The sequence below is a fragment of the Sceloporus undulatus genome, chromosome 4 (assembly GCF_019175285.1).
Source record: "Sceloporus undulatus isolate JIND9_A2432 ecotype Alabama chromosome 4, SceUnd_v1.1, whole genome shotgun sequence".
NCBI lineage: Eukaryota > Metazoa > Chordata > Lepidosauria > Squamata > Phrynosomatidae > Sceloporus > Sceloporus undulatus.
The window spans coordinates 14,310,379-14,337,608 of record NC_056525.1 but is presented as its reverse complement, the minus strand read 5'-3'; the positions used below and the strand labels follow the sequence as shown (position 1 = coordinate 14,337,608).

The 27,230-nt window shown below is 40.3% G+C and overlaps 1 protein-coding gene across 14 annotated transcripts in view; it reads left to right on the top strand.

Annotated features, from left to right (window-relative positions):
• The window catches only part of CDH4 (cadherin 4), a 1,166,202-nt gene that overhangs the window by 889,115 nt on the left and 249,857 nt on the right, over positions 1-27,230 (top strand). For 13 of the 14 annotated variants that reach the window (XM_042462689.1, XM_042462688.1, XM_042462685.1 and 10 more), the window contains one exon: positions 9,808-9,963. In XM_042462689.1, the coding sequence (XP_042318623.1) occupies positions 9,808-9,963 (156 nt within the window). Of the gene's footprint in view, positions 1-1,862; positions 1,908-9,807; positions 9,964-27,230 lie in introns of those variants that run through there. The other variant, XM_042462696.1, reaches the window with a different exon arrangement.

The window sequence follows — 27,230 nt, the reverse complement described above, 5'->3', positions numbered from 1 at the left end:
TCTGGCCTGATTTGGGGACAGAATCAGCCTTGGCTAATCCAGTGGATGTCCTTTAATTGTAGCATGCCCATGTTTATGAATTTGCTTGTTATCTAACACTCCTTTCTGTATTTCAGAAGGGGAAAAAACTTCTTTTGAAGTTTGGGTAATCATCACAATCACTAAGTTCATTTAAATTAGACAATTTAATTTACCTTCCTATTAAACAATTGACTGCCCAACTGTCAAACTTGGCTGTTGCACCAAGAATTGTTTTCACAAAAATGAAGATGGTTCCTCAAGTTAAAAAAAATCTGAATGCATGACATGGTTAGCAGCCAGTTTTGTTTTGTTTGTTTTGTTGGGCAGCCTTTCAGAACAGAAGAGAAAATGCACCAGAGATGAAAGGAAGAAAACCAGCACCCCTTCTTTGGTTGACCTCTTCTCTGAAGGACAAACATGCCCTCAGACTCCCCTTGTGAAGCTACATATATTCAGCCAGAGAGCGGAACATGTTTGTTTGCTTGTTCATTTATTTATTTATTAACCCAGTCTTCTCTTTGTGTCTGGTGCATGCAAAGCACATCTTTATCCATCCATCCTGCTTTCCTCCACTCAGTGGCTGTCCTGTGACAGCAAAGTTTAAACTGTTCTTTGCTACAAGGCAGATTTCTATTGTCTCTTTATCTATCCCTATCTCATGCTACTTCTCCCTCTTTCTTTATAAACCTGCTAAGTTAAAGAGAGCATTTCTTTGTCATCAAGATCCCCATCCATTTGCTGAATGGGGAGGGGTGGCAACTTATCCATTTCCACTTTGATGGATATATTGTATTATCCACCCCAATTCAGCAATAAGTTTGATGTTGGAAGAGAGTCTTTAAGTAGCTGATCAGAAAATTAACTTAAGATAGTAAAGGGATAACTCAAGTTTTTTTAAACTTCTTAACTTGCCTGTTTGTTTTTCTCATATTTACTAGAAATCTGAATGAGATTCTGTGTGTGGATCTCTTTGTATGTTTGTGTTGTTTCCCTTTGGAAAAATTGTGTTTGGGTGAGAAAGTGATTCTGAAACTCCATTAAAACAGAAGAAATAAAAACTCTCTCTAACTCATCTGCCCTGTCACGGTTACATAACAGAAACCCTCCCATGATATAAACTGAACTAAGGGGCCATTCAGACTACAGAAAAAAACGGGTTTGAAAGTGATTCTTGCACGTGAAGTTCATATTGGATCCGAATCCATCACAATCCATATCGGGGCTTGCACAAGGAAATGCCCCATACACTGAGGTATCCAGATTCGGGCTAATAATAATAATCTGACACAAATGCCCACATATACCCACAATACACAAAAAGAGGTTTTTAAAAAATTGACACTTTGGGGCATTTTGTGCATGGCTCTTTAAAAAAAAAGGAGGGGGAGGACACTTCCGATGCCCCTGCAAAAACATCACCATGACGATCGCTTGATTGACAGCAGGCACAGAATGCATTCAATTTAAAATGCCCCTCTTTTTTAGTGGGCACTTGCTAACAGAGAGATTCGGGGGAGGGGCATCCGAATCAGTCCAGTTCCTTCCAGATTTTTGATGCCAGTCTGAATGGGGCCTAAGACTCCAAATTTCAATGGGAGGCACAAATACTAGTAGACCACAAGCTGAACATGAGTCAGCAGTGTGATGCAGCAACTAAAAAGGCCCATGCAATTCTAGGCTGCATTAATAGAAGTATAGTGTCTAGATGAAGTGAAGTAATGGTGCCACTTTATTCTACTTTGGTCAGGCCTCACCTGGAATCCTGTATCCACTTCTGGGCACCACAATTCAAAAAGGATGTTGACAAGCTGGAGTGTGTCCAGAGGAGGGCAACCAAAATGGTGAAGGATCTGGAAACTATGCCTTATGAGGAGAAACTAAGGAAGGTGGGGATGTTTAGCCTGGAGAAGAGAATGTTAAGAGGTGATATGACACCCTGTTTAAATATTTGAAGGGGTGTCACATTGTGGATGAAGCAAGCTTTTTTCCTGCTGCTCCAGTGAATAGGACCTGAACAATGGATGCAAGCTACAGGAAAAGAGATTCCACCTCCCAACCCTCCACACACACCCTCCACGGGCGGCGTTTTGGGGAGCGCAGCGGGGCCTTCAAAAGCCCCAGCTACACCACCAGCCCTCCTCAGGCGGCGGAGGAGGAGGAGACAGTGATTTCCCCCCCCTTTTTTTTTCTTTTTTTCTTTCTTCTTTATTCCTCTTAAGTACAGGGCAAAGTTTATAGTTAGTTAATATTATTCATGGGGCTTGCGAGTACTGGACTCCCATAGAAGGGATATTGTCTTTGGTGAAATATTTTGGAAGTTAATATAATGAGGACATTTTTTAGAGATTGCCTTTTGGGGATTGTAAGGCCTCAACCTTACAGGGGTACTTAGAGTGTTTTACTTACCTCTTTTCCTCCGCCGGATATATTTGTAAGCTTGTAAAACTATTTGTTAAAAGAATTGTGGGAACTCGAGAGTAGCAAGGGATAGGCAACTGCCAAGAGATATAACAATATATTTTTTGAACTCAAGGATCAAAGCGGAAATACTCCAACAAAACTATAAAGAACAGTTTAAAATAGAGGGACTGAATATCGAGATTTACAAAGATTTACCATCGCAAGTATTAAAAAAGAGACAGGACTATAAATTCTTGACGAGGGAGCTTCAAAGAAAGAACATAAACTATAGATGGGAAAGGCTGGAGGGTATTAACCTAATATACAACCAGAGGAGACACATAGTTAATACAATCGACAAAGCTAAAGAGTTCCTAAGAAAGATAAACGAGGAAGGTACTGCAGAAAAAATAGATCAAGGGGCGGATCCAAAAGAGCATAAAAAAAATCCAGCAGGTGGAAAGGAAGGGAAGAAAGAAAGAAAGGACCCGCGAAAAAGAAGAAGCAGCACGTAAGACAGGCAAGGCGGGGAAGAAAACAGAGGGGGGAATTCAAGGAAATAAGCACCAATTTCATAGTTAATTAGAAAAGATGCAGATAAAAATTGGATCTTGGAACGTAAAAGGATTGAATGCTAGCAAAAAAAGGAAACAAATTTTTCACGTATTAGAGAAAAGTGGTTTAGATATCGTTTGCTTACAGGAAACAAAAATAAGAGAAAATGAGGTTCGCTACTTAAGGAACTCAAAATTAGGGAATCTCTATTATTCAAGCAATAAAAAAAAGAAGAAGCGTGGCGTGGCGATTTTTGTAAATCAAAAATACCATGCAAAACAGTTATTCACGGACTTAGAGGGTAGATTAGCAATGGTAGAAATATCAACAGGAGCAGAAAAATTTATTTTAGCAAATATCTATGCCCCACACGAGAGAAAAGATAGGTTCTTCGAGCTCCTAAATCAAAAACTACTGGACTACAATAAGACTAATGTGATTCTGGCAGGAGATTTTAACGGTGTTATCAAGCCTCAGAGGGATAGAAACTCAGTGAAAGGTACCAAGAGGAGTCAAGGCAGGCTACCAGTGAGCTGTTTATCTATGATAGATGAACAGGATTTACTTGACGTGTGGCCAAGATTGTATGGCAATAAGAAGGGATTCACTTTTTTTCGGATTCTCATAGGTCCCTTTCAAGAATCGATCTTTTTTTGGTTTCAAGGGATTTATTCCCAAAGGTAAACAAAATGGAGTTGTCACCTAGGACCCTCTCGGACCATAATCTAATAGAACTTTGTATTTCTTTTAATCAATTAAGCAACTATGAATGGAAACTCAAGGATGACCTATTGATAGATGAAAAATTTGTTAATAAAATGAAGAAAGAATTAACTTTTTTTTTCAAAGAAAATTGTACTCCTGGTATGCCTATGAGTTTAGTTTGGGACACTAGTAAAGTAGTCGTAAGAGGATACCTCCTTCAAAGAGCAAGAGAGCAAAAAAAAAGAGCGATAGAGAAAAAAAATAAGTTAATTAATGAATTAAATTCGAAAGAGAGGACCCTTGCTAAAAATCCGCAGAATAAGAAACTAGCTAAGGAAATTCAAATGCTTCAAAGGCAGTTGCAAGCCGAGATAACAGATGAATTAGCCACAGAACTTAAAAAAGCAAAACAAAACTATTTCGAGAACGCAAATAAAGTTAGCCGCTGGCTTGCAAGAAAGATCAAAAAAGAAAGGAAAAAAAGTATGATTAGTGAAATAAAATATAAAGATAAAATAACAAATAAACAAGAAAAGATTAAAAAAGCATTTGGAACCTTTTATACAAATTTATATAAAGATGAGTCAGCATCAATAGAGGACATTAGTCGATTAAGAAACTATTTGGATCAGCAAAATATTGAGAAGATAACGGATGAGCAAAAAGAGGTACTTAACGTACCATTTACTCCATCAGAGGTTCTTCAAACTATACAGGAGTTAAAGGAGGACAAAGCTCCAGGCCCAGATGGCTTTACAGCCAAATATTATAAAGTATTTAAAAACGAGCTGTTAGGTCCTCTCTGTGACACCTTAAATGCAATTGCAGAACAAGGTGTACCATCCTCTTGGACCAAAGCAAACATCGTAGTAATTCCTAAAGAGGGTAAGGACCCTCTTCTGGTCGAAAACTACAGACCGATATCTCTCCTAAATGGAGATTACAAAATTTTTGCATTGATTCTCGCTAAAAGACTTAGGAAGATTTTAGCAACAACAATAAAGAATGATCAGAACGGTTTTTTACCGGGCAGACAAGCAAAACATAACATAAGAACGATTCTAAACATCATTGAGTACTATAATAAAAGGAAAGACAAAAAAGTTGCTCTAACATTTATAGACGCCGAAAAGGCATTCGATAATGTTCGTTGGAACTTTATGCTAGAAGTGTTAGAAAGGATGAATCTGGGGGATAATTTCATTAAGAATATAGAACAAATCTATAAAGACCAATATGCACAAGTGAAAATAAATAGAGACAAATCACAAGAATTCAAAATACAAAAGGGCACGAGACAGGGGTGTCCCCTGTCTCCTCTTCTCTTTGTTCTTACAATTGAAGTGCTACTAAACGCAATAAGAGAAAATAAAAAAAATATGTGGCAATAAAACGAAAGGTAAAGAGAGAAAGATTTTAGCTTTCGCTGATGATTTAGTGGCTATAACAGAAGATCCCGCAACGAGTGTAGAAACTTTAATGGCTGAAATAAAGCAGTTTGGGCAACATGCAGGTTTTAAACTGAATAAGGGAAAAACATGGCTCCTTATAAAAAATATGACAAAACAAGAAGAGATATCTCTTACAAAATTAAGTGGTTGCAATTCCACAAATAAAATTAAATATTTAGGAATATGGCTCTCCAAAGATAACAAAGGTCTTTTCGAGCTGAATTATAAGAAGAGGTGGAAAGAAATTCAAACTGAACTAACAAGTTGGAACAAACTAAATTTGTCAATTTTAGGCAGAATTTCAACTATAAAAATGGCAACACTCCCGAAAATCCTTTTTCTTTTAATGAACCTCCCACTTAAAATTAAGGAAAAAACGTGGAATAACTGGAATAAAATATTAAGGAAATTTATATGGAAAGGGAAACGAGGGAGAATAAGATGGGAGGTACTGAAAGATTCTAAAGAGAGAGGAGGGTATGCTTTGCCCGATTTGAAAATCTATTCATGGGCTTCAAATCTCATCTGGATACAAGATTGGATTAAGTTAAACAACAGGGATATATTAGAACTTGAGGGTTTTGATCTAAAACATAGCTGGCACTCACATATTATATACGACAAAGCCAATAGTAAAAGCTTCAACGACCATCTAGTAAGGAGCGCTCTTTATGTAACATGGCAAAAAATTAAGTCTATGTTTTATAATAAAATACCATTATGGAATTCAATTAAAGAGGGGTACTTCGATTTTAATAAGAAGATTAAAAAGTGGTTAACATATAAAGACGTAACAAAGGCAGGAATTGACGGAGAAGTTACTTTGAAATCAATTGAAGAACTTAGACAAAAGAATATTCACCTTGACTGGCTTACATATAATCAGATTAAGTCTAGATTTAAAGAAGATGTTAAAAATCCAGGGCTAGAAAAAGACCCGAATAAGCTGGATGAGCTTTGGTGGAAGCCAGATAGGAAAAAAATATCAAAAATATATAAAATCCTGTTGGAAAGAATGATGGAAAAAGAAATTATAAAAGAAAACATGATTAAATGGGCACAAGATATTGGTCACCCAATTATATACGAAAATTGGCAAAAGGCATGGAATATGACAAACAAATTTACTGCATCTCAAGACCTAAAGGAGAATTTTATGAAATTATACAATAGATGGTATTTAACACCGCATAAACTGAAAAAAATGTACAAGACGGTTGATGATAAATGTTGGAGATGTAGTAATGAGGTGGGTACCTTGTACCATATTTGGTGGTCTTGTGCCAAAGTTAAAGGTTTTTGGGAGAAAATTCATTACTATCTCCAAAAAATTCTGGATTCAAATCATGAAATGTCTCCCGAATTATACTTGCTGAATATAACAGCAGATATAAAGACAATCAAGGGGAAAAAACACTGGAGACTAACTCTCTATATTATCACAGCAGCAAGACTTGTAATAGCCAGAAACTGGAAAAAAGAAGATACACCATCAATAGAAGAATGGTTTTCCAAATTACAAGACTTACGGGAAAATGACAAATTAACTTACCTTATTAAAAACAAGCCGATGAGTAAACTAGAAAATGAATGGCTTCCAGTCCTCTCGTTGTGGGAGGAATCTTGTGGGGTTAACAAAGATTTGTTATTGTATTAATTAAGTTTGCTTATGTCAAGAAGTTAAAAAAAATAATAAAAAATATTAAAAAAAAAAAAAAGAGATTCCACCTCAACATTAGGAGGAACTTCCTGACAGTAAGAGCTGTTTGACATTGGAACACACTCCCTCAGAGTGTGGTAGAGTCTCCTTCTATGGAGTTTTTTAACCAGAGGCTTGATGGCCCGCTGTCAGGAGGGCTTTGATTGTGAGTTCCTGCATGGCATGGTGTTGGCCTGAATGACCCTTGTGACCTCTTCCAACTCCATGATTCTAAATGCTCATGTACCCCAGAGTAATGTGCTCCATGATTAATGTCCATGCATATCTATGTACATTTACTATCCATGCACAATGGTACTGCATGAACAAAAATGACATCACGTGAACAACAATGGCATCTCATGTACAACCTTGAACAGAATGGAGATTTTCTATCTTGATAAAAGAAAAGTACCAGGGAGATGGCTTTTTCAGTAGTTAGTACCTTAGTACCTGAGACTCCAGAGAGGCCACCCAACTAATCCCTACCCTGATGCCATTTCAGCACTGGGCAAAGACCTTAATACTTTCCCAGGCCCTGTGTTCTTTCTCTATACATTACTCTATACATTACTAAATTATCACTTGCATGTTTAATTTTATCTTTTAATAAACTACCCAGATAACACAATCATGGGGGGATATATACATATTTCAAATCAGTAAAAAGTAGTTTCATTTGCATATAATGTTAATTATGCTAGAACAGCAATTTTGTGATTGTGTAAGGAACACTGTATGTGAGTTATCTGAAAGCCGGTAACTCAATGTGTGGGCATGACAGGAGCTGTGCCATACAGCCCATCTAGCTTCACTCCAAATATCTTGGCATATGGACATATAGCATGGACAATTGCACAGGGTAGACCTTTGGGCAGACAGCTGTACATATGGAAGCTTCTACACAATTCAGAATCTCAGTTGAACAAGATTATGAATCATGTGGAACCTGCCACACCTACTGCAGTATGTTTGAGGTTTTGCTCCCTGCAGTCATCTGTGGACGCCTATGGCAGAGCTAAATAGTACAGAAAAAATGGGAGCAGCCTTTGTAATGCATCCCTATCCCTGACTACATGATCATAGAATCATAGAGCTGGAAGAGACCACAAGGGCCATCCAGTCTAACCCCCTGCCATGCAGGAATACACAGTCAGAATACCCCTGACAGGTGGCCATCCAAGTTCTGTTTAAAAAACCTCCAAAGAAGGAGACTCCACTGTTCTCTGAGGGAGTGTGTTAGCAGCAATAGCAATAGCAGCTTCATTTATATACCGTTTCATAGTGAACTAAGCAGTCTCTAAGCAGTTTACAACTGTAAGCTAATTGCCTCCAACAAGCTGGGTACTCTTTTGAGCAACCTCAGAAGGATGCAAGCCTGAGTCGAGCTTGAGCCCTGGGTAGTATTGAACTCGCAACCTTATGGTTTTGAGTGAGTGGCTTCAATACAGGCTTTTAACCACTGCACCACCAGTGTTCCACTGCTGAACAGATCTTACTGTCAAGAAGTTATTCCTAGTGTTGAGGTGGAATGTCTTTTCTTGTAGTTTGAATTCATTGCTCCAGGTCCTATTTATGCTTGCTCTTCAAGATAGTGCTTGCATAGTTGTTGACTTTTTTCCCATTTGTATCTGTTCAGGCCACTTGGCACCATCCAGAGCTTTGAAAAGTTATGTTTATTGTAAAACAGGAAGGTTGTGAGTGGACATAACTGATGTTGGGCTTAGATGATAAAAGACAATATGCAAAAAGTTTCTTTCTCTATTCTATAATCTTACTATATGAGTTATGGTTATACTTATTTAATATATTAAAAAATCTCAATTTAGTTTTGGAAGGATGAAATAGTGGGAAGAATTGGAAAGAGCTGATACTCCCCCCAATTTATAATCAAACGCTCAAAATTATAAAAGGATAAGGACTTAGAATTTTCTTATTTTTTCTCTTTAGCAGAGATTATCATATTTGATTTAAGTGTGCTTTATGCAATCAAGTGACTAACATAAAAATATAATAAACCAGCATAAAGTAAACAAAGACAGTAATAATAATAATAATAATATTTATTTGTATACCGCCCTCTGGCAAACCAATCCGGGCGGTTAACAACAGTAAAATATAAAATATGACAATTAAAAACACTTTATCCCTCCCCCCCTTAAGACAGTATTAAATAGTATAACATATTAAAAATACAATATCAAGGATAAAAACAGCAATTAAAACTAAAAACCGTGATATCCAGTAAAGCGTAGAGACCATGACATGACAAAATGTACAGAAAATTGGGATTATTTTATTAAACAAAAAAGGATAGTAGTGAGACACTAGGAAGTCTACCATAACTATATAAGCTACACACAAAAGAAATATGTATAAATGTATCTTTTCCATATCTGTTTCTTTTAAAATTTCTTTCGTTATTCTATGTGTGTGTGTGTGTATTTAATAAAAAAATTTAAAAAGAAAAGTTAAGTTTTTGGACTACAGAGCTCAGAATTCTTTGGTTATTATGGCTATGGGGTATTCTTGGAGTTGCAGTGGAAAATAATTTTCTATGCTTTAGTATCTTATTTATGTAAACTATTTGACCTTGTGGGTGAGAAGTTTGTGGATGTCCCATCAGTTTTTGTAATATCTGGAGGTGGAAGGCATGAGTACATAGCTTATTCATTATGGCACACCTGAAATAATGTGAGTGCACTGGCCAGATTACATTATTCATGCAAATGTAAAGCCTGGGAAGATTCCTAAAGTCAGATTCTGATTATACTTTTTGTGAATGAGTTGCTGAGTTGTCTATTGTCTAAATCCAACACGTATGTAGAATTACTGTGGAATCAAGCTGTTCTTTTTTCTTTCATCTTGAAAATCTATAAGCTACTTTGGGTGTTATGTGTCACTGCATGCTCCTTTTTCTTTTCTCCTGCTCTACATTCCAAGCTGATTCATTGTTCTCTTTAATGTTTTATTCAGATTCGTTCAGATAAGGACAGTGATATCCATATAAGATACAGCATCACAGGAGTGGGAGCTGACCAACCACCTATGGAAGTCTTCAACATTGATCCTGTGTCAGGGAGAATGTACGTGACCCGGCCAATGGACAGAGAAGAAAGAGCATCTTACCATGTAAGCATGTTACCTCTCAGCACTTCTTGTGATTTCAGTTTTCATTTCTTTTTCTTTTCTTTCCTGCATTGACAGTCTCAGACCGTGTCTCAATCTGAACTATATAAACAAAGTTTTAATAATCCAGAAGTGACAACCCAGATGATTCCTGCATTGTTCCCCCTTTAAAATATACTGAAGTGTCATTTCATACCAAAAATTCTAGTAAATTTGGGATTAGGCAATTGTAACATTTGTTTTTTGTCCAAAAATAAAATTATTGACTGCTCAGTTTTGACATTCTTGCTAACCTTCTTCTGGCAGCATCTTCTCACCATCATCAGTTAGATAGATCTCTGAAAGTTTAACTATGATCAGATATGATGTTGGTAGTGAAATGACTGCTTACTTGAGAAGATGATGTTTTCATTTTATAGTACCAACGATTAAACTGATGACATTCAGTGGTGCATATGGAAGTGGAAACATAATTAGAGGATGCCTTACCAGAAGTCCAGTACACAAAATCCCTTTGACAAATCTCCCTGATTCTGCTTAAAGGCATTTGTGATCTTGGCTAATACTGGTGGAAATATTATTTCCTTGGTTCATAATCTAAACTCCTCATCTCTTTAGTGTTGCCTTCCTGACCCTTTTGGGATGGGAAGAAGGAGAGACAGAGGTGCATGCAGAGGATTCAACACTCTTCAGCAACAACAAAGGACAATGTAAGGGAAGGAATTTACACTACATAAAACACAGAGATTGATAAACAGGCAAATAAAGAACTAACAAGAAAAGCAAACAAATTATTTTAAAAACCTTTTAAACAAGGTAAGATAAAAAATCTCAGAGAGACCAACTCAAAAGAACAAAAAGATTTCAGAAAACACAATTGACTGTGTAATTTCTATGATCTCAAGTAATCCCTCTCCATTAGAATTGATGGGAAAGTTCTGGTGAGATTCTTTCTCCAGAATGTGAAATTAAGTTATCAGTGAGCAAAGCATGGTTCTAATTTTTGGTGTAATATTGGTGGATTTTTTGCACAAAACCCTCTCAAAATTTTGGACAACCCCCCCGTCTTTTTGGGGAAAGGATTTTATGTGTGAGAAACATTTTTTGTACTAAAGAATTCACATTTTATGCAAGAAAAATGTGTTTTTTCAGCACAGAATAATTTCCCAAAGGGATGTGTGAGTAAAAGCTTCACAATAGCATTTTTTTTCTCCCTTATTGTGGGGATGAAATGTTTGAAGGTTTACATCCTTACTTTTAACTCCGGTGCTCTCTTCTGGAACTAAATTGGGCCAATCTGATTTGATCCAGATCAGGTATAAATTCGTCCAGTTTGCTTTATGGAGAAGGGAGGATTTGATGAAATCGGTTGCATGGCCTTAGTCATAATTTCGTCAGCTATTGCAAGGGTAGGCAATTCTGGGGGATCCAAGGGGCCGTATTCTGATCCAGAAGTTCCAGAGGCCACATGAATGCACAAAAATGCCAAATTATAAAATTATAAAACACAGAGCTAATGATAAACTTACTTTGGGCTCTTGTACCTCTTCCACTTGATATTTGATACTTGTTGCTATTTTTACAGCTCAAACTTTTGTTTAGTTAGTTAGTTTATATGCCACCTTTCTCTAAGAAAGTCACACTCTCTCAGCCTCAAGAGGAAGGCAAAGGCAAAAAAAAAGCCCTCTGAACAAAACTTACCAAGAAAACCTGTTGACAGGTTTGCTTTAGGATTGCCATAAATTGGAAACAACTTGGAAAGCACATAGCAACAGTGCAAATGCACACAGAATGCTGAAGTTAGAACATCAGTTGATTTGCACTTCCAGGCCAGGTGAGTGGGGGTGGTATCCCATCATCCATGGGCTTGCTCACTATAGGGGCATCTTACTGAGAATCAACAACACTATGAGAAATTTTTGCAATATTAAAGTTACATTTGGTTGACACTTTACAACAGGGTCTCATCCAAGCCATGGTATTCCTCATCACTATGTATGAATGTGAGAACTGGACAGTGAAAAAAGCATATAAAAAGAAAATCAACTCATTAGAGATGCGGTGCTGGAGAAGAGTGCTAAGGATACTCTGGACAGCCAAAAAGACAAACAGATCAAGCCTGAAATACCCCTAGAAGCCAAGATGATCAAAATTGAGACCGTCATATTTTGGCAACATCATGAGAAGGCATGACTAATTAGAAAAGTCAATAATGCTGGGAAAGAGTGAGGGTAGTAGAAAGAAATGGATAGGCTCAATCAGCGAGGTCATGGGCATGAAGCTCCAAGACTTAAGCAGAGCAGCAGAAGACAGTGGGTTTTGGAGATGTCTCATCCACAGGGTCACCATGAGTTGAGGTCGAGTTGAGGGCAGTTAACAGCAACAACAAAAAGTGAAAACCTCCTTCAGAATGTTAGAATAAAGGAAAACAACTAATATCAAGTGAGACCAGTGGCCCACCTAGTTGAGTATTTTCTTTACTAGCTGGCAGGAGTTTTCCAGGGTTTTGGTCCAGAGTCTTTCTGGAGCTACTAGAAAACCCCAGCAACTGAGCGTAGAATTTTCTACATGAAAGACATAGTCTGTCACTGAGGTCCAGCCCTTCCCCAGTGTTCTATAAAGTGATTGTTTCATGTTTGTGTTTGAAAATACTCACTTGCTTCCTACAGAACAGATTACATTTTGTGCATCCCAGAAAGGATATGAAGCTATTGAGTGCATACTTTGTGTGGCCTCAGAGCACAATGGCTTTCCAAATATCCATGTGAAGATGCTCTAAAGTGCCCATGAAACTGTATAGGTCAGTTTGACTGACTTCATCTTTTTAAAAGTGTTCCATGGCAGGCATTGATTCTCCCAAGTTATATTTGGTTTGGTACACATTTAACTATGTTGACATTGCTTGTGGACAGAGGTGGAAGGGATAAAGAAAGTATATTAGCTCCTTAGCTGCATGGAAGAAGAGATTTCCCTAAGGCTAAAGGGGAATCTTAAAAAAGTTATTTTATCCTCCTTGTGAACAAAAGCAATTATTTTCTCCATCGAACCTAGCAAAATCTGAAGAAAAAATTTAAAAAAGAGAGAGAAAAGGAATGTTTGAGACACAAGTTTTATTCTATGCTGCTGCCAGTGATGTTTCACCGGTGGTGCCAGGTCATTATAACATGAGATATAATTGGGATATAAGGTCTCAAAATAATGCTTTTGACAGAGTCATTAAGATTGCAGTATTAGAAACTCACAATCAAAAGGAAATAACTTTGTCTGCCATAATGATGACTTTATGTGACCCTAAACTATTTAATAGCAAGTGATCCTTATTAAATATTGCAAGTTAAGACATCAACAGCCTACAGCCAATTCTGGGGAATAACACAACCCTTTCACAACCTCTAGGAGGCAGGTCCTTATCAGCTTACAGACAATCTCCAAATACAACTACTCACTTATAAGTAGTTACATAACATGTAAGGTTAATATAGCGACACAAACCAAGCTACCAACTCTTCCCCTCATCAACTCTGGGAGCAATATTACAGGGGCCAATAATATCACCCACTATTTATTTACTTGCTGTTCCTCTAATGTGCTATATGCCAAACTATAGCCCTCCCTCCATAGCAACTGTCATCTTCTGGCCTGGGAGGGAGTGAAAAGGCTGGCCCATCTCCATCAGGGCTAGCTTCAAGAAGAAGAGTGAATTTTTGTATTTTTATTTTTATGTATTTTATATTTATGTATTTTTATTGCTGTAACCTGCCCGGATTCCTTGTGACTGGGAGGGCTATAAATAAATCTATTATTATTATTATTATTATTATTATCATTATTATTATTATTGGCATGAGAGGAGTGATCAGGCAGACCCCGCTCCACCAGGGTAGCCTGAAGGAAGAGACTCATCCCCTCCTTAACTGTCATCTTCTGGCCTGAGAGGGAGTGATCAGGCAGGCCCAGCTCCACCAGGGATAGCCTGAAGAAAGAGGCTCCTCCCTCCTTAACTGTCATCTTCTGGCCTGAGAGGGAGTGATCAGGCAGGCCCAGCTCCACCAGGGATAGCCTGAAGAAAGAGGCTCCTCCCTCCTTAACTGTCATCTTCCAGCCACCTATTCCCCTCCAGCTATGCTCTGACTGTGTGGTGGAGAGGCTTGCATAACCTAATGAAGTTGTGAGCTATGCTGGCGGTGGTATAATAGCCACCTGTAGGGCCTCCCATGCCAGACAGGTCATAACCGAAGGGTCTGACCAAGAGCGCCAAAGGGCAGGATGGGCTCTCTAACCTTATGGCAACCATCCTAGGAGAAGGAATACTCTAATCCCAAACCCGGGCAGATGGTGTTCGTCTAACCCTGTAAGGTCAACCATCTAAGAAAAGGAAACTCTAATCAAACCTACGACCTGAGGACCTCGCTGCCAACATCCATGCTTGTCAAGGCCTCAGCAGTCGAACTTCTGGTTTAAAGGGTGAGGCCAGTTCTGTGCACACTGCGCTCCACCAGAAAAATCCATTGCACAGGCTTGAAGGATACATCCAATGTCATCAATGCGCTTGTACAAAGCATGGATGAATCCTTCCTGAATCTTAATTCGTGAAGTAAAGCCAAGAAGAAGAAGAAGAAGAAGAAGAAGAAGAAGAAGAAGAAGAAGAAGAATTAACTATGTCAGCAATCCTGGTCAACAGTCTACATTGGACAAATAAGACACAGAGCTGGCATTAGAAATAGCAAAATCCCAAATCTAGTTGCAAAACATTTCAACCTTCCTAGACACACAGTAAAGAATTTACAGGTTGTGATCCTTGAACAAGGAAATTACAAAGAAAGACTAGAAAGAGAAACTGCTGAATTGAATTATATTCACAAATTCTAATCCATCAGCAGAGGTATGAATGAAGACAATGGCTTCATGGCATACTACATATTTTAATACAAGAGCCCTCACTACTGCACACATAACAAAATGATTTTTTTCAGAGACTTTTGAACTTTGGGAAACTGACTTAAGATCTGAAAGATCCATGTCACATTTGGCAGCCCTTTGAAAATTTAGGGCAAGGGTAATGATTTACATCTTTCTGGATCCCTTTACATTCCATCCACTTCCACAACTGTGTAAATATGCTTCATTTCTGAGCACTTATCATCCCTTTGTACTGCATCCACAGAAATGAGTTTTTCATACATCCATGAAAGCTCATGCAAAAATAAAAAACCAGTTAATCTTAAAAGTGTTTTCACATTTCTTTTCCTTTTTTTCTTTTCTGTCTGTGTATTGTTCTGTTCTACTGTATTCTATTCTATTAATAGCTTTTGTTTGTTTGACTAGTTTTAATTTTATGGCTAGTTAATGTTATTTTTAACAGTGGAATTATTTTTCACTCTCTTTCATTCAACTTTCATAAGTGTGGAATGAGAAAAAAGTGGGCTATAAACAAATGCAGGGTGGGATGGGGAGAGGAGACGGAGGAAGATGGCTGGAATCCTGTATGAGATGTGTGTATGTAAGCACCATACTTACACATTGAATCGCAGCCCGATTCCCTGATCTCAATTTACTGGGAAGCAGCTGCTGCTGTTGATGGGGGTCTCTTCCCTTGTCACTTGGGAAGCAGTTGGTTGCCATTCCCTAACTCTCCCGTGGGCGATCTCTGGTGTGACAGGCAGAAATAGGTACCCTGTTGTAATTCCCCTTTGTGATAGAAATCGCTTGTTTGACAGAAGTAGAACCATCAGCCAACTGCTTCCTGATTGACCAAGGAACAGACTGGTGCCAGTAAGTGAATACTGGAGGACTTTCATGGTTTCTGCATAACCCCTGAATTGGGAACCATGACTACATAGAGGTCATGAGTATGCAATTCCAGGTTAAGCAGTTGTAACTGACATAGAGGATTCCTAACAATAACAAGAACAATAATAATAGTGGTGGTGATGGTGGTAAGGCTGGAAAGGGTGCTGAATATATCCTAATAAGTTTTTTTATTAAAAAATATATAGAGTCTGGGTTTAACAGGGTTCTCCATGAGGTTCATTACAATCTAGTAGTGGTGGTGATTATTTAATTATTTCTTACCCACCTCTCCCTTTGGATCTAAATATGGAAGAACAGATTAAAATGCAACTACAGATTGGGCATGCAACACCAGTTAAAACACTCAATAATAGTACAGGCCTCAGTGATGCTGGGATATGTTTTTGAGTTATGATTCTTGAACATTCTGGACTTTCATTGGACTCATAGGAAAGAAATATGCCTTATGCCATTGATCTAGCTAGCCTACTATTGTCCACTCTGGCTGTTAGCAGCTGTCCAGAGGTTTCAAGCTGGATTCTTTCTTAGTCCTGTCTGGAGATCCCTGGTATTCCTTTGATGGTCTTCCATCTGACTAGTAAACAGATCCACAATTGTTTCGCTCAGGGGTAGGCAAACTTTTTGAGCCGGGAGCCGGGTTGGTGTCCCCCAGACAACGAGGGGGGGGGGGGAGCCAAAAAATAAATAATTAAATAATATAGGACAACATTTTCAAATGTAGGACACATTTTTTAAAAATGGAGGACATATGAAAAAAATTGATGATTTTTTAAAAATGTTAATATAAATGCATGTTTCTTAGGCATTATCAAAATGGAGGACATTGGGGCATTATTCCTAGACAAATGGCAGAAATGTACTTCCCTTTCTGGCCAACCCCCCCCTCCTCCCATTCCAAACGGCACATTTGGGCATTGAACATGGCTTTACTTAAGATGGCCTCTTGCATATTTCAGGGGCTTATTGCATAGCCAAACTCTTTGGGTTTCACACTGAACATGGGTTCACATGGCTAGGCATATTGAACATGTCAAGGTGGTTTCACCGTTCTTGCCCCATCGTGTATTTAGACGTGTGTTTGGTCAAGGGACTTTGGTTTCTTCACTGCGCATGAGTTTGTAAAAATCACAGCATTTACATTGGCCTTGCCTCAGAGGCTTTCTGATATCAATATCACCATTAAGAACCAAAAACACACAGAAAAGGCACTTTGGAAGTTACACTCTCTTGGCTCAGACACCGTGCGTTGAGGCCTCCAAGCGGGCTCCTTATCATCATCATCATCATCATCATCATCACCACCACCACCACCACACTATCACTGTCAAAACAAGGGAGACTTGTTAGCATTAAAAGCACTCAAAACACACTTTGGAAGGTGACACTCTCTCGGCTTAAGAAACAGTGCCTGCATGCCTCTCAAGCTGACTCATATCATCATCATCATCATCATCATCATCATCATCATCATCATCATCATCATCATCACACTAGCATTGTCAAAGCAAGGGAGACTTGTTAGCACTTAAAGCACACAAAATAAAATTTTAAAAAACCTTGAGGCCTCTGGCCACTCACCACCTCCACCTTCTGCTCCCCCTCCTCTTCCTCCTCCTCTTTCTTCTGCTCCCCCCTCCTCCTCATCTTCCTCTTCCTCCTCCTCCTTCTCCTTCTTCTGTTCCCTCTTCTTCCTCCTCCTCCTCCTTCTTCTGCTCCCCCCTCTTCCTCTTCCTCCTCCTCCTACTTCTTCTGCTCCCTCCTCTTCCTCTTCCTCCTCCTCCTCCTTCTTCTGCTCCCTCCTCTTCCTCCTTTTCCTCCTCCTCCTCCTTCTGCTCCCCCTCCTCCTCTTCCTCCTCCTCCTCCTCCTTCTTCTCCCTCCTCTTCCTCCTTCTTCTGCTCCCCCCTCCTCCTCTTCCTCCTCCTCCTCCTTCTCCTCCCCCCTCCTCCTCTTCCTTCTTCTCTTCCTCCTCTTCCTTCTTCTCCTCCCCCCTCCTCCATGCTCCACATGGCCTGGGGGTGGGGTGGAGGAGGCAGAGGAGAAGGAAGTGGGCAGCGCGGGCCTGCGCGGGGAGGCTGGGAGGGCGGTGCGGGGCTTCTCCCTTTGCCTCCTCTGCCCCAGGCCACACGGCCCTCCTCTTCCTCCTCCACGCGGTGGAGGAGGAGGAGGGCCGCGTGACAGGAAGAGGAGGAGGTGGAGGAGGCGGCGGCGGCAGGACTGGGCTGGGGACGGTCCTGCCGCCTCCGCGGGCTGCATCCGGCCTTCAGGCCGGGGGTTGCCGACCCCTGCCTTAGCTTTTAAAATCAGGTGATATCAATGATGGATCCACATGGTACAATTGTCTCTTCACATAGAGCACTTCACTGATGCAAAATGTTTTATGTCTGCATTTAAATACATAATGTGAAAGCAGCAAAAGTTGAGTACAACACAAGTACTCATGTCAGAGAGTCAAGTCTTGGCGACAGACCCTAATTTGTCCTTTAAAATCTGCATAGCAACCATCAGATGTTGTTAAATTTCCACCATGTTTCCATCAAATAGCACAACATGCAAAAGTGTCTGTCTAAGTCTGTACTTCTCTGCCTAGTCCTAGTTCCCAGGCATTGCATAATTGTCACTTGCTATATGATTCTCTTTTGTTCCCAGGCATTGCATAATTGTCACTTGCTATTTGATGCTCTTTTGTTGTCTGTTTATTGAATCATTTCCTGTATTGCTATGTATTTTATATGCATTATCCTACTAGAAAGGCCCCTTCCCCACCACCACTCCCTTCTCCTTTTGTGTCGTGTCTTTCTAGATTGTAAGCCTGAGGGCAGGGAACCGGCCAATTAAAAAGATTGCATGTACAGCGCTGTGTAAATTTACAGTGCTTTATAAATAAAGGATAATAATAATAATAATAATAATAATAATAATAATAATAATAATAATAGTCTGCTCTGTGCTTGCACACTTGCACAATGATGGCCTAGATTTCAAAGAGCGCTACTTGGTTGATGCTAATGAAGAGAGAAATTGTATTGCCTGGCCTTTACTACCATTGTCCTCCATCCCCTCATGCCCAGGAAGTAGCGTGGCTCCACATCTGCATCAACCCTCCCTTACGACAATGGTCCAAAACACACTGCAGAAATAATCCAGTTTGAGACCATTTAACTGCCCTGGGTCAGTGCTAGGGAATCCTGGGCATCATAGTTTGTTGTGACACCAGAGCCCTCTGACAGAGGCAGCTAAATGTCTCACAAAACTACAGTTCCCAGAATTCCCTAGCATAGAGTCATGGCAGTTAAAGCAGTCTCAAATTGGATTATTTCTCCAGTGTGTTTTGGACCAACTTTAAGCAAAAATATAAGCAAGCATTTCAAACAAGATGCAGGCCTGTGACACTGTCATTTTTCTTCTCCTCTATGCTTTCCCAATTCTTTGCCTGGTTAAGAAGCCAGTGAGTGAGCTTCATAATCTACCATAAAGCATTTTGCATCTTTTGGTTGGCCTGATAAAGATATTGCCATGAAGTGTATTTTGGCTTTAGTTGTATTTTGCTGCTTGGCCAACACAACTACGCCTCTCTCTATATATTTTTCATAAAAGAGATCACTCTGCAGTCAATGATGGTGGCTAAAGGAATCCCTTCTCCATTTATTTATTTATCCCACCTTTCTCCCCAGGGTGCAGTGTAAGTAGGGTTGCCATAACCCAGGACCTCCAAACAAATGTAGGACAAATTTTTAAAATGTAGGACTATTTTTTTTTATAAGGGCAGAGGAGGCCGCCAGCAATCCCCATGATCGCGGGCAGCCCCCGCGCTCTTGCCCGGCTCCTTCAGAGGTTTGGGCCTCTGAAGGGACCAGGCAGGAGAGAGGAGGCCACCTGCGATCGTGGGCAGCCCCCGCGCTCCTGCCTGGCTCCTTCAGAGGCTTGGGCCTCTGAAGGGACCAGGCAGGAGAGAGGAGGCCACCTGCGCTCCCCGCGATCGCAGGCAGCCCCGCACTCTTGCCCAGCTCCTTCAGAGGCTTGGGCCTCTGAAGGGACCAGGCAGGAGGGAGGAGGCCGCGGGGAGGCGGGGAGGATGGCATGCGCCTCCACCTTTGTTTCCTCCATGTGGCCTGGGGCGGAGGGGGCGGAGGAGGAGGAGGTGGGTAGCACGGCCCGTGGGGAGGTAGCACCTCCCCCTTTGCCTCCTCTGCCCCAGGCCTCTCTGCCCTCCTCTTCCTCCGCCTCCTCCGTGCGGTGGAGGAGGAGGAGGACAGCGAGGCCCTGGGTTGCAGCGCAACCCAGCTGCAACCAGGGTTGTCCCGGTTTTTGGCGGCACCCGGGCCGGGAGCGGGCAGGTGCTGCCAAAACCGGGAAAATCCCGGTTGCAACCAGGTTATGGCAACCCTAAGTGCAAGGCAATTTCCAGCATAACTAAAACTGGTTCCAATAAAAACACAATAAATTATAATTTTTCAATTAATTGAATTATCCTGTTACAACTCCAATTAAAACTATATAAACATGGGACTCATATTAAATTAGCAGTACATTGTTGTGTAAATTCCAGTATATTATTTTAAAACCTCTATTCATCACAGCTAGGCCTGGCAGAATACATAGGGCTTTGCCTACTGGTAGAAGGACAAAAGTAATGGACCTAGCCTAACTTCCCTTGGAAAAGATTTTTCATAATCTGGGAGCAAGCATCAAGAAAGCCGTCCCTCATGCCTGTGCCAAACCTACCTCTCTATTGTAGCTCTCAAAGCCTAGGAAGATTTATATGGAAGAATGTAATGTTAAAATCCAGATAGCCTGGAACCCAGTTGCCCCAGGCTTTATATATCCATTCTGAGTTGAATGTAAGAAGAGCTCTGCCTACTCAGACAAAGCCCTATATAGACAAGCCTCCTATTCATACTTTGACTAGTCAGGTGCCTATGGGAAGCCCACAAGTAAGTCATGCAAAAGCATTCTCTCATGTTCTCCAGCAACCGCTATAGAAAGTCATGCAGTCTCTGATACTGGACAGAATATGCTGCCCCTAGTACTGATTCATAAACCTACCTTTCACTGATTTCTCTAATCTCCTTTTAATATCATTCATCTCAGCAGTCGTAATTACAACTTGCAAAGCCAGTTCTATCTTTTTAACTATGCACTGTATAAAGAAGAGCTGTCTTTTTTCTCTCCTGAATCTCCCACAATTCAGCTTCCTTATCCTGGGATTCTAACATGCTACCCCACCAACTGAATTATGAAAATTCTGTTCTTTGTCTTGTCACCTCTGCTGTTTAATCGGTTTACTGAATGTTTGGCTTTAACATGTCGTGGCAGGATACTGAAGCTTGTCATGGCTACACCCTTAACAAATGCATTATCAGAGCTTGGAAAAGAATTTAGGCTAGATAGATATAATATAGTACTGTGGATGGTACCAGCTTCACCACTTCCTTGGAACTTGATGGCAGTAGCAAAATAATGGTCTCAAATTCCAAATCTGCCTGTTTTCTGGAAGAGATGCCTGGACTCGGCTGAAGTCAACATACAAACTGAGGTTGCTATTCCATGTACCAAGTACCCTCTGACAACCAATACCATCCATGAAAAAGTATAAAGTTGGAATGCACTGGCAGTGGAGCAGATAATTCAACAACACAATTTGCTACTTTGGGTGGAAAAGTAAATAGCGCTCTCACAGCTGTTGGTCATGTTGCATAGTGCCCCAAACTAACTGAATTGTTTTGATATTTGATGCATAAGATCCTACAGGTCTTTCATAGTACCATAGAATCTTAGGGCTCAAAGAGATTGCAACGGCTATTCTGTCCAATCCCCTGCCATGTAGGAATCCCCGCCTAAACCACTCTTGCGAAATGCCCATCCAACCTCTCCTTAATCTCTAAAAAAGCAGGGTCGACCACCCTCTGAGGCACCCTACCCTGCTACTGAACAGTTCTTACAGTAAAGAAGTTATCTTTAACTGTATGTTCTTCTTTCAGGGAGGGAGGGAGGAAGATCAACTGTCAGGGGAATCACTAACCATTTGCTCCCTCCTTGGGCAAAGATCTTACATTTTGTTTCAGTTAGTCTGTAAAGTGCACAGTACATTGATCAAGTTGTGGAAAAGATGGGGATAATGGGGATGATCATAGAATAAAAGAATCATAGGCCTGTTACAGACAGCCAAAATAAAGCTGCTTCGAGTCACAGTGGAGGTATGGAGTTTCAATGATGCATGCGTCCTAAGAGTCCAGAAGTCGCACCAAAGCCATGCTCCAGCCCTAAGGACTGGAGCGTGGCTTTGGTGTGGCTTCAGGACTTTTAGGACGCATGCATCATTGAAACACCATACCTCCACTGTGACTTGAAGCAGCTTTATTTTGGCTGTCTGTAACAGGCCATAGAATCATAGAGTTGGAAGAGACCTGAAGGGTCCTCCAGTCCAATCCCTTTCTCCCATACAGGAATAACCAATCAAAGCAATCCCAACAGATGACCATACAGCTTCTGTTTAAAAACCAAAGAACGATACTTCACCACACTCCAAGGCAATGCATTCCGCTGTGGAACAGCTCTTACTGTCAGAAAGTTCTTCCTAATGTTGAGGTAGAATCTCTTTTCCTGTAGTTTGAACCCATTGCTCTGGGTCCTATTCTCTTGACCCCCCCCCTCCTTCAAATATTTAAACAGGGCTATCATTTCACCTCTTCACCTTCTCTTTCCCAGCCTGTGGTGGTTGTGTCACTATGGGGAAACAATAGGGAAAAGATGAATGCCATTGCACCAGAGATGAGAACATTAATTGAAAAGGTTTAACCCTGTTCCAACACAAACAGAGCAAGCCTTTTTTTTGTTGACCACCTTTATGCATGTCAGTCCCACTTGGTTGAAGGAGATTTATTCTGACGTGTGTGAGATCAAAACTGGACTGTCCAATATATGAAACAGAGAAGTCTCAATCCAGTCTTCTGTTCCCATAATTGCCAGCCAGATCCCTATTTATTTTCATCAATTTACTAGATTTATATTCCCCCCACACCCAAAATGCAACTCAAGGAAGCTTTTTTTATGGAAAGTTCACAAGGAGGACATAAAAGCAATAGCAACCTTCCCCTGCCCCTTGGGTATCTATCCCAGCAACTGGTACTGAAAAACATGTTGCCTTTGCACTTGAAAATAAATCAAACTAAGCCCAGCTAGACTTATTCCTAAATATGTGTATACAGGCTGAAAGTCTTAGAGAAGTAACATCATGTGCAAAAACACATAAATGAAGAGCAGGAGGAAGAGGGAGAGAAACTAGTTACTGTCAAATTATAGCTATTTTTTTTTGTTTAAAAAAAACTCCAGTTGCTTTAGATAATTATTATGAACTATGATTAGAAACAGTATTGGAGGAATGAGCTACTGGAGCCAGGTTTGTTTCTAAATTTTTAGCATTAATTCAAAGTGTAGCAGGTAGCTAATGATGTTTCTGTCATTTCCTCCCTTTGGCTCAGGTTGTAGCATCTTAAGTCGAGGTCCTCAACAAGTAGAAATACCCATGGGGTCTGTGGAAACTTTTCTTTCTGTTATTCTTTGCTATAGGAATAAAATACAGTGAGACACCGAAATGGCATGTTCACAGAAAATCTCTCTGAATTTATAAGTGTGAGCCTTCCTGCTATTGCTTTTCTCAGTCCAATTTCCAAATCAATTAATTTCAGAATTAGTGAAGATATTAATCAGAGTTCCGTTTCGTTCCATCCCTTGCTTTCAACCCATGCTTCCCTTTTAACCTAATTTCATTGCTTCATGATCACAGTTATTTTATCATTGTTGTTTTTTTTAATTGCCCATGTTCTTCTGCCATTATCCTCATTAACACTGTGTGTGCGTGTGTGCACGCGCATGTGTGATGGATGAAGAAAGTGAGTGAGTATGTGTAGGTCTGTATCAAGGAGAAATGAAGTAATTTTCCAATTAATTTGGTAGATCTGTAATAGAACAGTTCCATCAATAACTGTTTCATTAAACTGTTCTTTGAAATCATAGAACTATAGGAGATTATCACACAGAGACAGGACAGGGATGGGACCACTCCCCTATCTTTATCCCACCATTAACCAATCTGTGACTGCAGTAGTGTGAAAGGCTTTCAAATTGTAGCACCAATCCACCATGAACCCATCATTAAAGTAGCATTGCAATAATGCAAACTTCCGTTAATGCCAAATGCAGGCCAATGCCACTTTAATGACAAGCTAATGACTGGATCTATGCATTGTCCTCCGAAAGTCTTTTGGTTGTTAATGCACCCATGAGAGGTGGCTACCTCTGTGATACTGTGTTGTGTTGTTTTTGATGGAAGGTGAACCAATTCATATTAGTCCCTGAACCTATCAATTGCTTAAGCCTGTACTCTAGATCAGAGGTGGGAATTATACAGAGGTGTGGGTTTTTGGGATGTGCAGTTTGTAGAGGTAATACAGTCACTGGCTGGGAAGTCTAAGTACCTCACAATACTATAAATCCCAGGATTCCATACATCCAGAACCATGACCGTTAGAATAGATATCAAAGTTCTATAACTGTATAATGTGATGCATCTGAGGAAGTAGACTCAAGTCTACGAATGCTCTTCCTACCAATCTCTCTTTTTCAGCTTGTCTCAAAGGTACTACAAGATCCCTCTGCATATTGTATAATGTAAAAGAGATGTAGGAGTCTTGTGGCTCCTGAAAGACTAACAAGTTTTATTTGGCATATGCTTTCATGGACTGCAGCCTACTTCCTCATATGCACAAAATCTTGTAGCAAATGATGTTTGTGAGTCTCTAAGATGTGACAAGGCTCTTTATTGTTGTCAAAGAGAAATATGATTCCTTTTTGCAATGATTTTCATTGTGTAAAATCCCATCCCTTTTCTTGTTTATTCATGTCTGTTTCCTTATATTTTATTTTTTGCTCATTTCCACTTTCAAATCCTTCTTTCTTTCCTTCTTTTGCACACTCTTTTCTGCCTGCTGTCACAGAAGAGGTTCCTTCCCAATAGCTACCAATTTGTTCAACCAGAATATCCCAGATGTTCTGCTTTTATAGGTCATCTTGTTATTAAAAAGCCCCCCCCCCCCCCAAAAAAAAGCAGCCAATATTTGATTCCCAGAATTTCCCAGAGCAGTGCAGTGTCTTGGACAATGTGTGAAACAAAATGGTGGCCTCAGGCTACCAGCAAAATGTATGTAGCTGCTGCTGGAAGAAACGTAAGTCCCCTCATGCCCAAAATGTATGATGAATGGGTACAAGTAGGACAACAAAGTCAAAATCTATTTGTCTTATTGACTATTCTTGGCATTTATTAAAAATAGGTCCCCTTTGGTTCATTTTTTTCACTTGTTCTGAAATGAATGGATGATCCTATTACAGAGAGAGTTGGAAAACTAATGGCTACTGGTCATTGTGATGCTGCTGATCATGTACAATCACCACCTAATAATTTCTGCTAGGTGCATTTCATCTGCTTCCTTAGGCAGGTACAACACACAAGACTCCTGCACTGATATCCTGGATCTTACTGGAAGAACATGAAGCTTTGTAGGTATAGCTAAAGGTCCTTCTCTCAGCTCCCCTGTTTACTGCTCACTCTCTACATTGATTTGGTGACCAGGGAACAACAGCAACCATCTATAGGAAGACAAAGGTATCTTCTCAGACCTCGTGGGTGTATTCCAGAAGGAGGATCTTGCTGCCTCCTGTTTTTCCCTTGTGTAGCATCATTCACATTGTCAAAACTGAAGAAATGTAAATATATTGCCAAGACAAAGGACCAAAGATGTCTCCATAACATTTTCAGACGCTATTTTAGGGGAATGTAGGTATAGCTAAAGGAAGGAGATCCCACCACCCTCCAAAGGGGTGTGTTCCACTGTCAAACAGCTCTTACTGTCAGGAAGTTCCTCCTGATGTTGAGGTGGAATGTAGCTTGCATCCATTGTTCCAGGTCTTATTCTCTAGAGCAGCAGAAAACAAGCTTGCTCCCTCCACAATATGACATCCCTTCAAATATTTAAACAAGCCTATCATATCACCTCTTAACCATCTCTTCTCCAGGCTAAACATACCCAGCTTGCTAAGCCTCTCCTCATAAGGCAGGGTTTCTAGACCCTTCACCACTTTGGTCACCCTCCTTTGGACACACTAGAATTTCTCAACATCCTTTTTGAATTGTGGTGCCCAGAACTGGACACAATATTCTAGGTGAGGCCTGACCAAGGCAGAATAGAATGGCACTATTACTTCCCTTGATCTAGACATTATAGTTCTGTTGATGCAGCCTAGAATTGCATTGGCCTTTTTAGCTGCCGTGTCACACTGTTGATGTATGTTCAACTTGTGGTCTTCTGGGACTCCTAGATTCCTTTCACATTCAGTCTCATTCAGCCAGATGTCCCTCATTCCTATATCTATTCATTTAGGGGTTTTTTTGCCCTACATGCAGTATTTTACATTTCTCTATGTCAAAATTGATTTTATTATCATTGTCTCACCTTTCTAATCTATTCAGGTCATTTTGAATTTTGATCCTGTCCTCTGGGGTATTAGCTATTCCTCCTAATTTGGTGTTATCTGCAAATTTGATAGGCATGCTTCCTATTCTTTCATCTAAAGCATTGATAAAGATGTTGAATAGCACTAGGCCCAGGACAGAACCCTCTGGCACCTGACTGGTCACTTCTCTCCAGGATGAAGAGGAACCATTTATGAGTACCCCTTCAATTTGGCTGGTTCTTGCTGCCGTGATCACATATTGTAATGTCTTTTCATTTGTTGCCATGTGCCTTCAAATCCATTTCTTCTCAATTTGATCAGTCATCATTCCAAGTAGAAATGTCTGGTTTGTATCATTTGTATCTTGATATTAAAAATGAATTTGAATCCAGTGTTTCTGTGCCTTATCACAGGATCACTTCATATGAAAAAAAATATATTATATTTCCATAGGCCTGCTACAGACTGCCAAAATAAAGCTGCTTCGGGTCTCTTTGGAGGTATGCTGTTTAAATGATGCATGGGTCCTAAGAGTCCGGAGGTCGCGCCAAAGCCACACTCCATTCCTAAGCACTGGAGTGTAGCTTTGGTGCAGCTTCTGTATTCTTAGGATGCATACATCATTTAAACAGCATACTTCCAAAGAGACCCGAAGCAGCTTTATTTTGGCAGTCTGTAACAGGCCATAGTTTCCCGGAAAGCTCCCATGCATTAATGGCTCACAGACCAACCAGTGGTTCATAGATCAGTGCTGGTCCATGGACCACCACTTAGGGTAGCCCTGGCTAGCATAAGTTATGAATTATTTCTTCCACCTTTTGCTATTTGAACCCACTTTTGATATTGTAGGAGCCCTGGTGGCACAGTGGTTAAATGCCTGTACTGCAGCCACTCACGCAAAACCATAAGGTTGCAAGTTCAATACCAGCGAAAGGACTCAAGCTTAACTCAG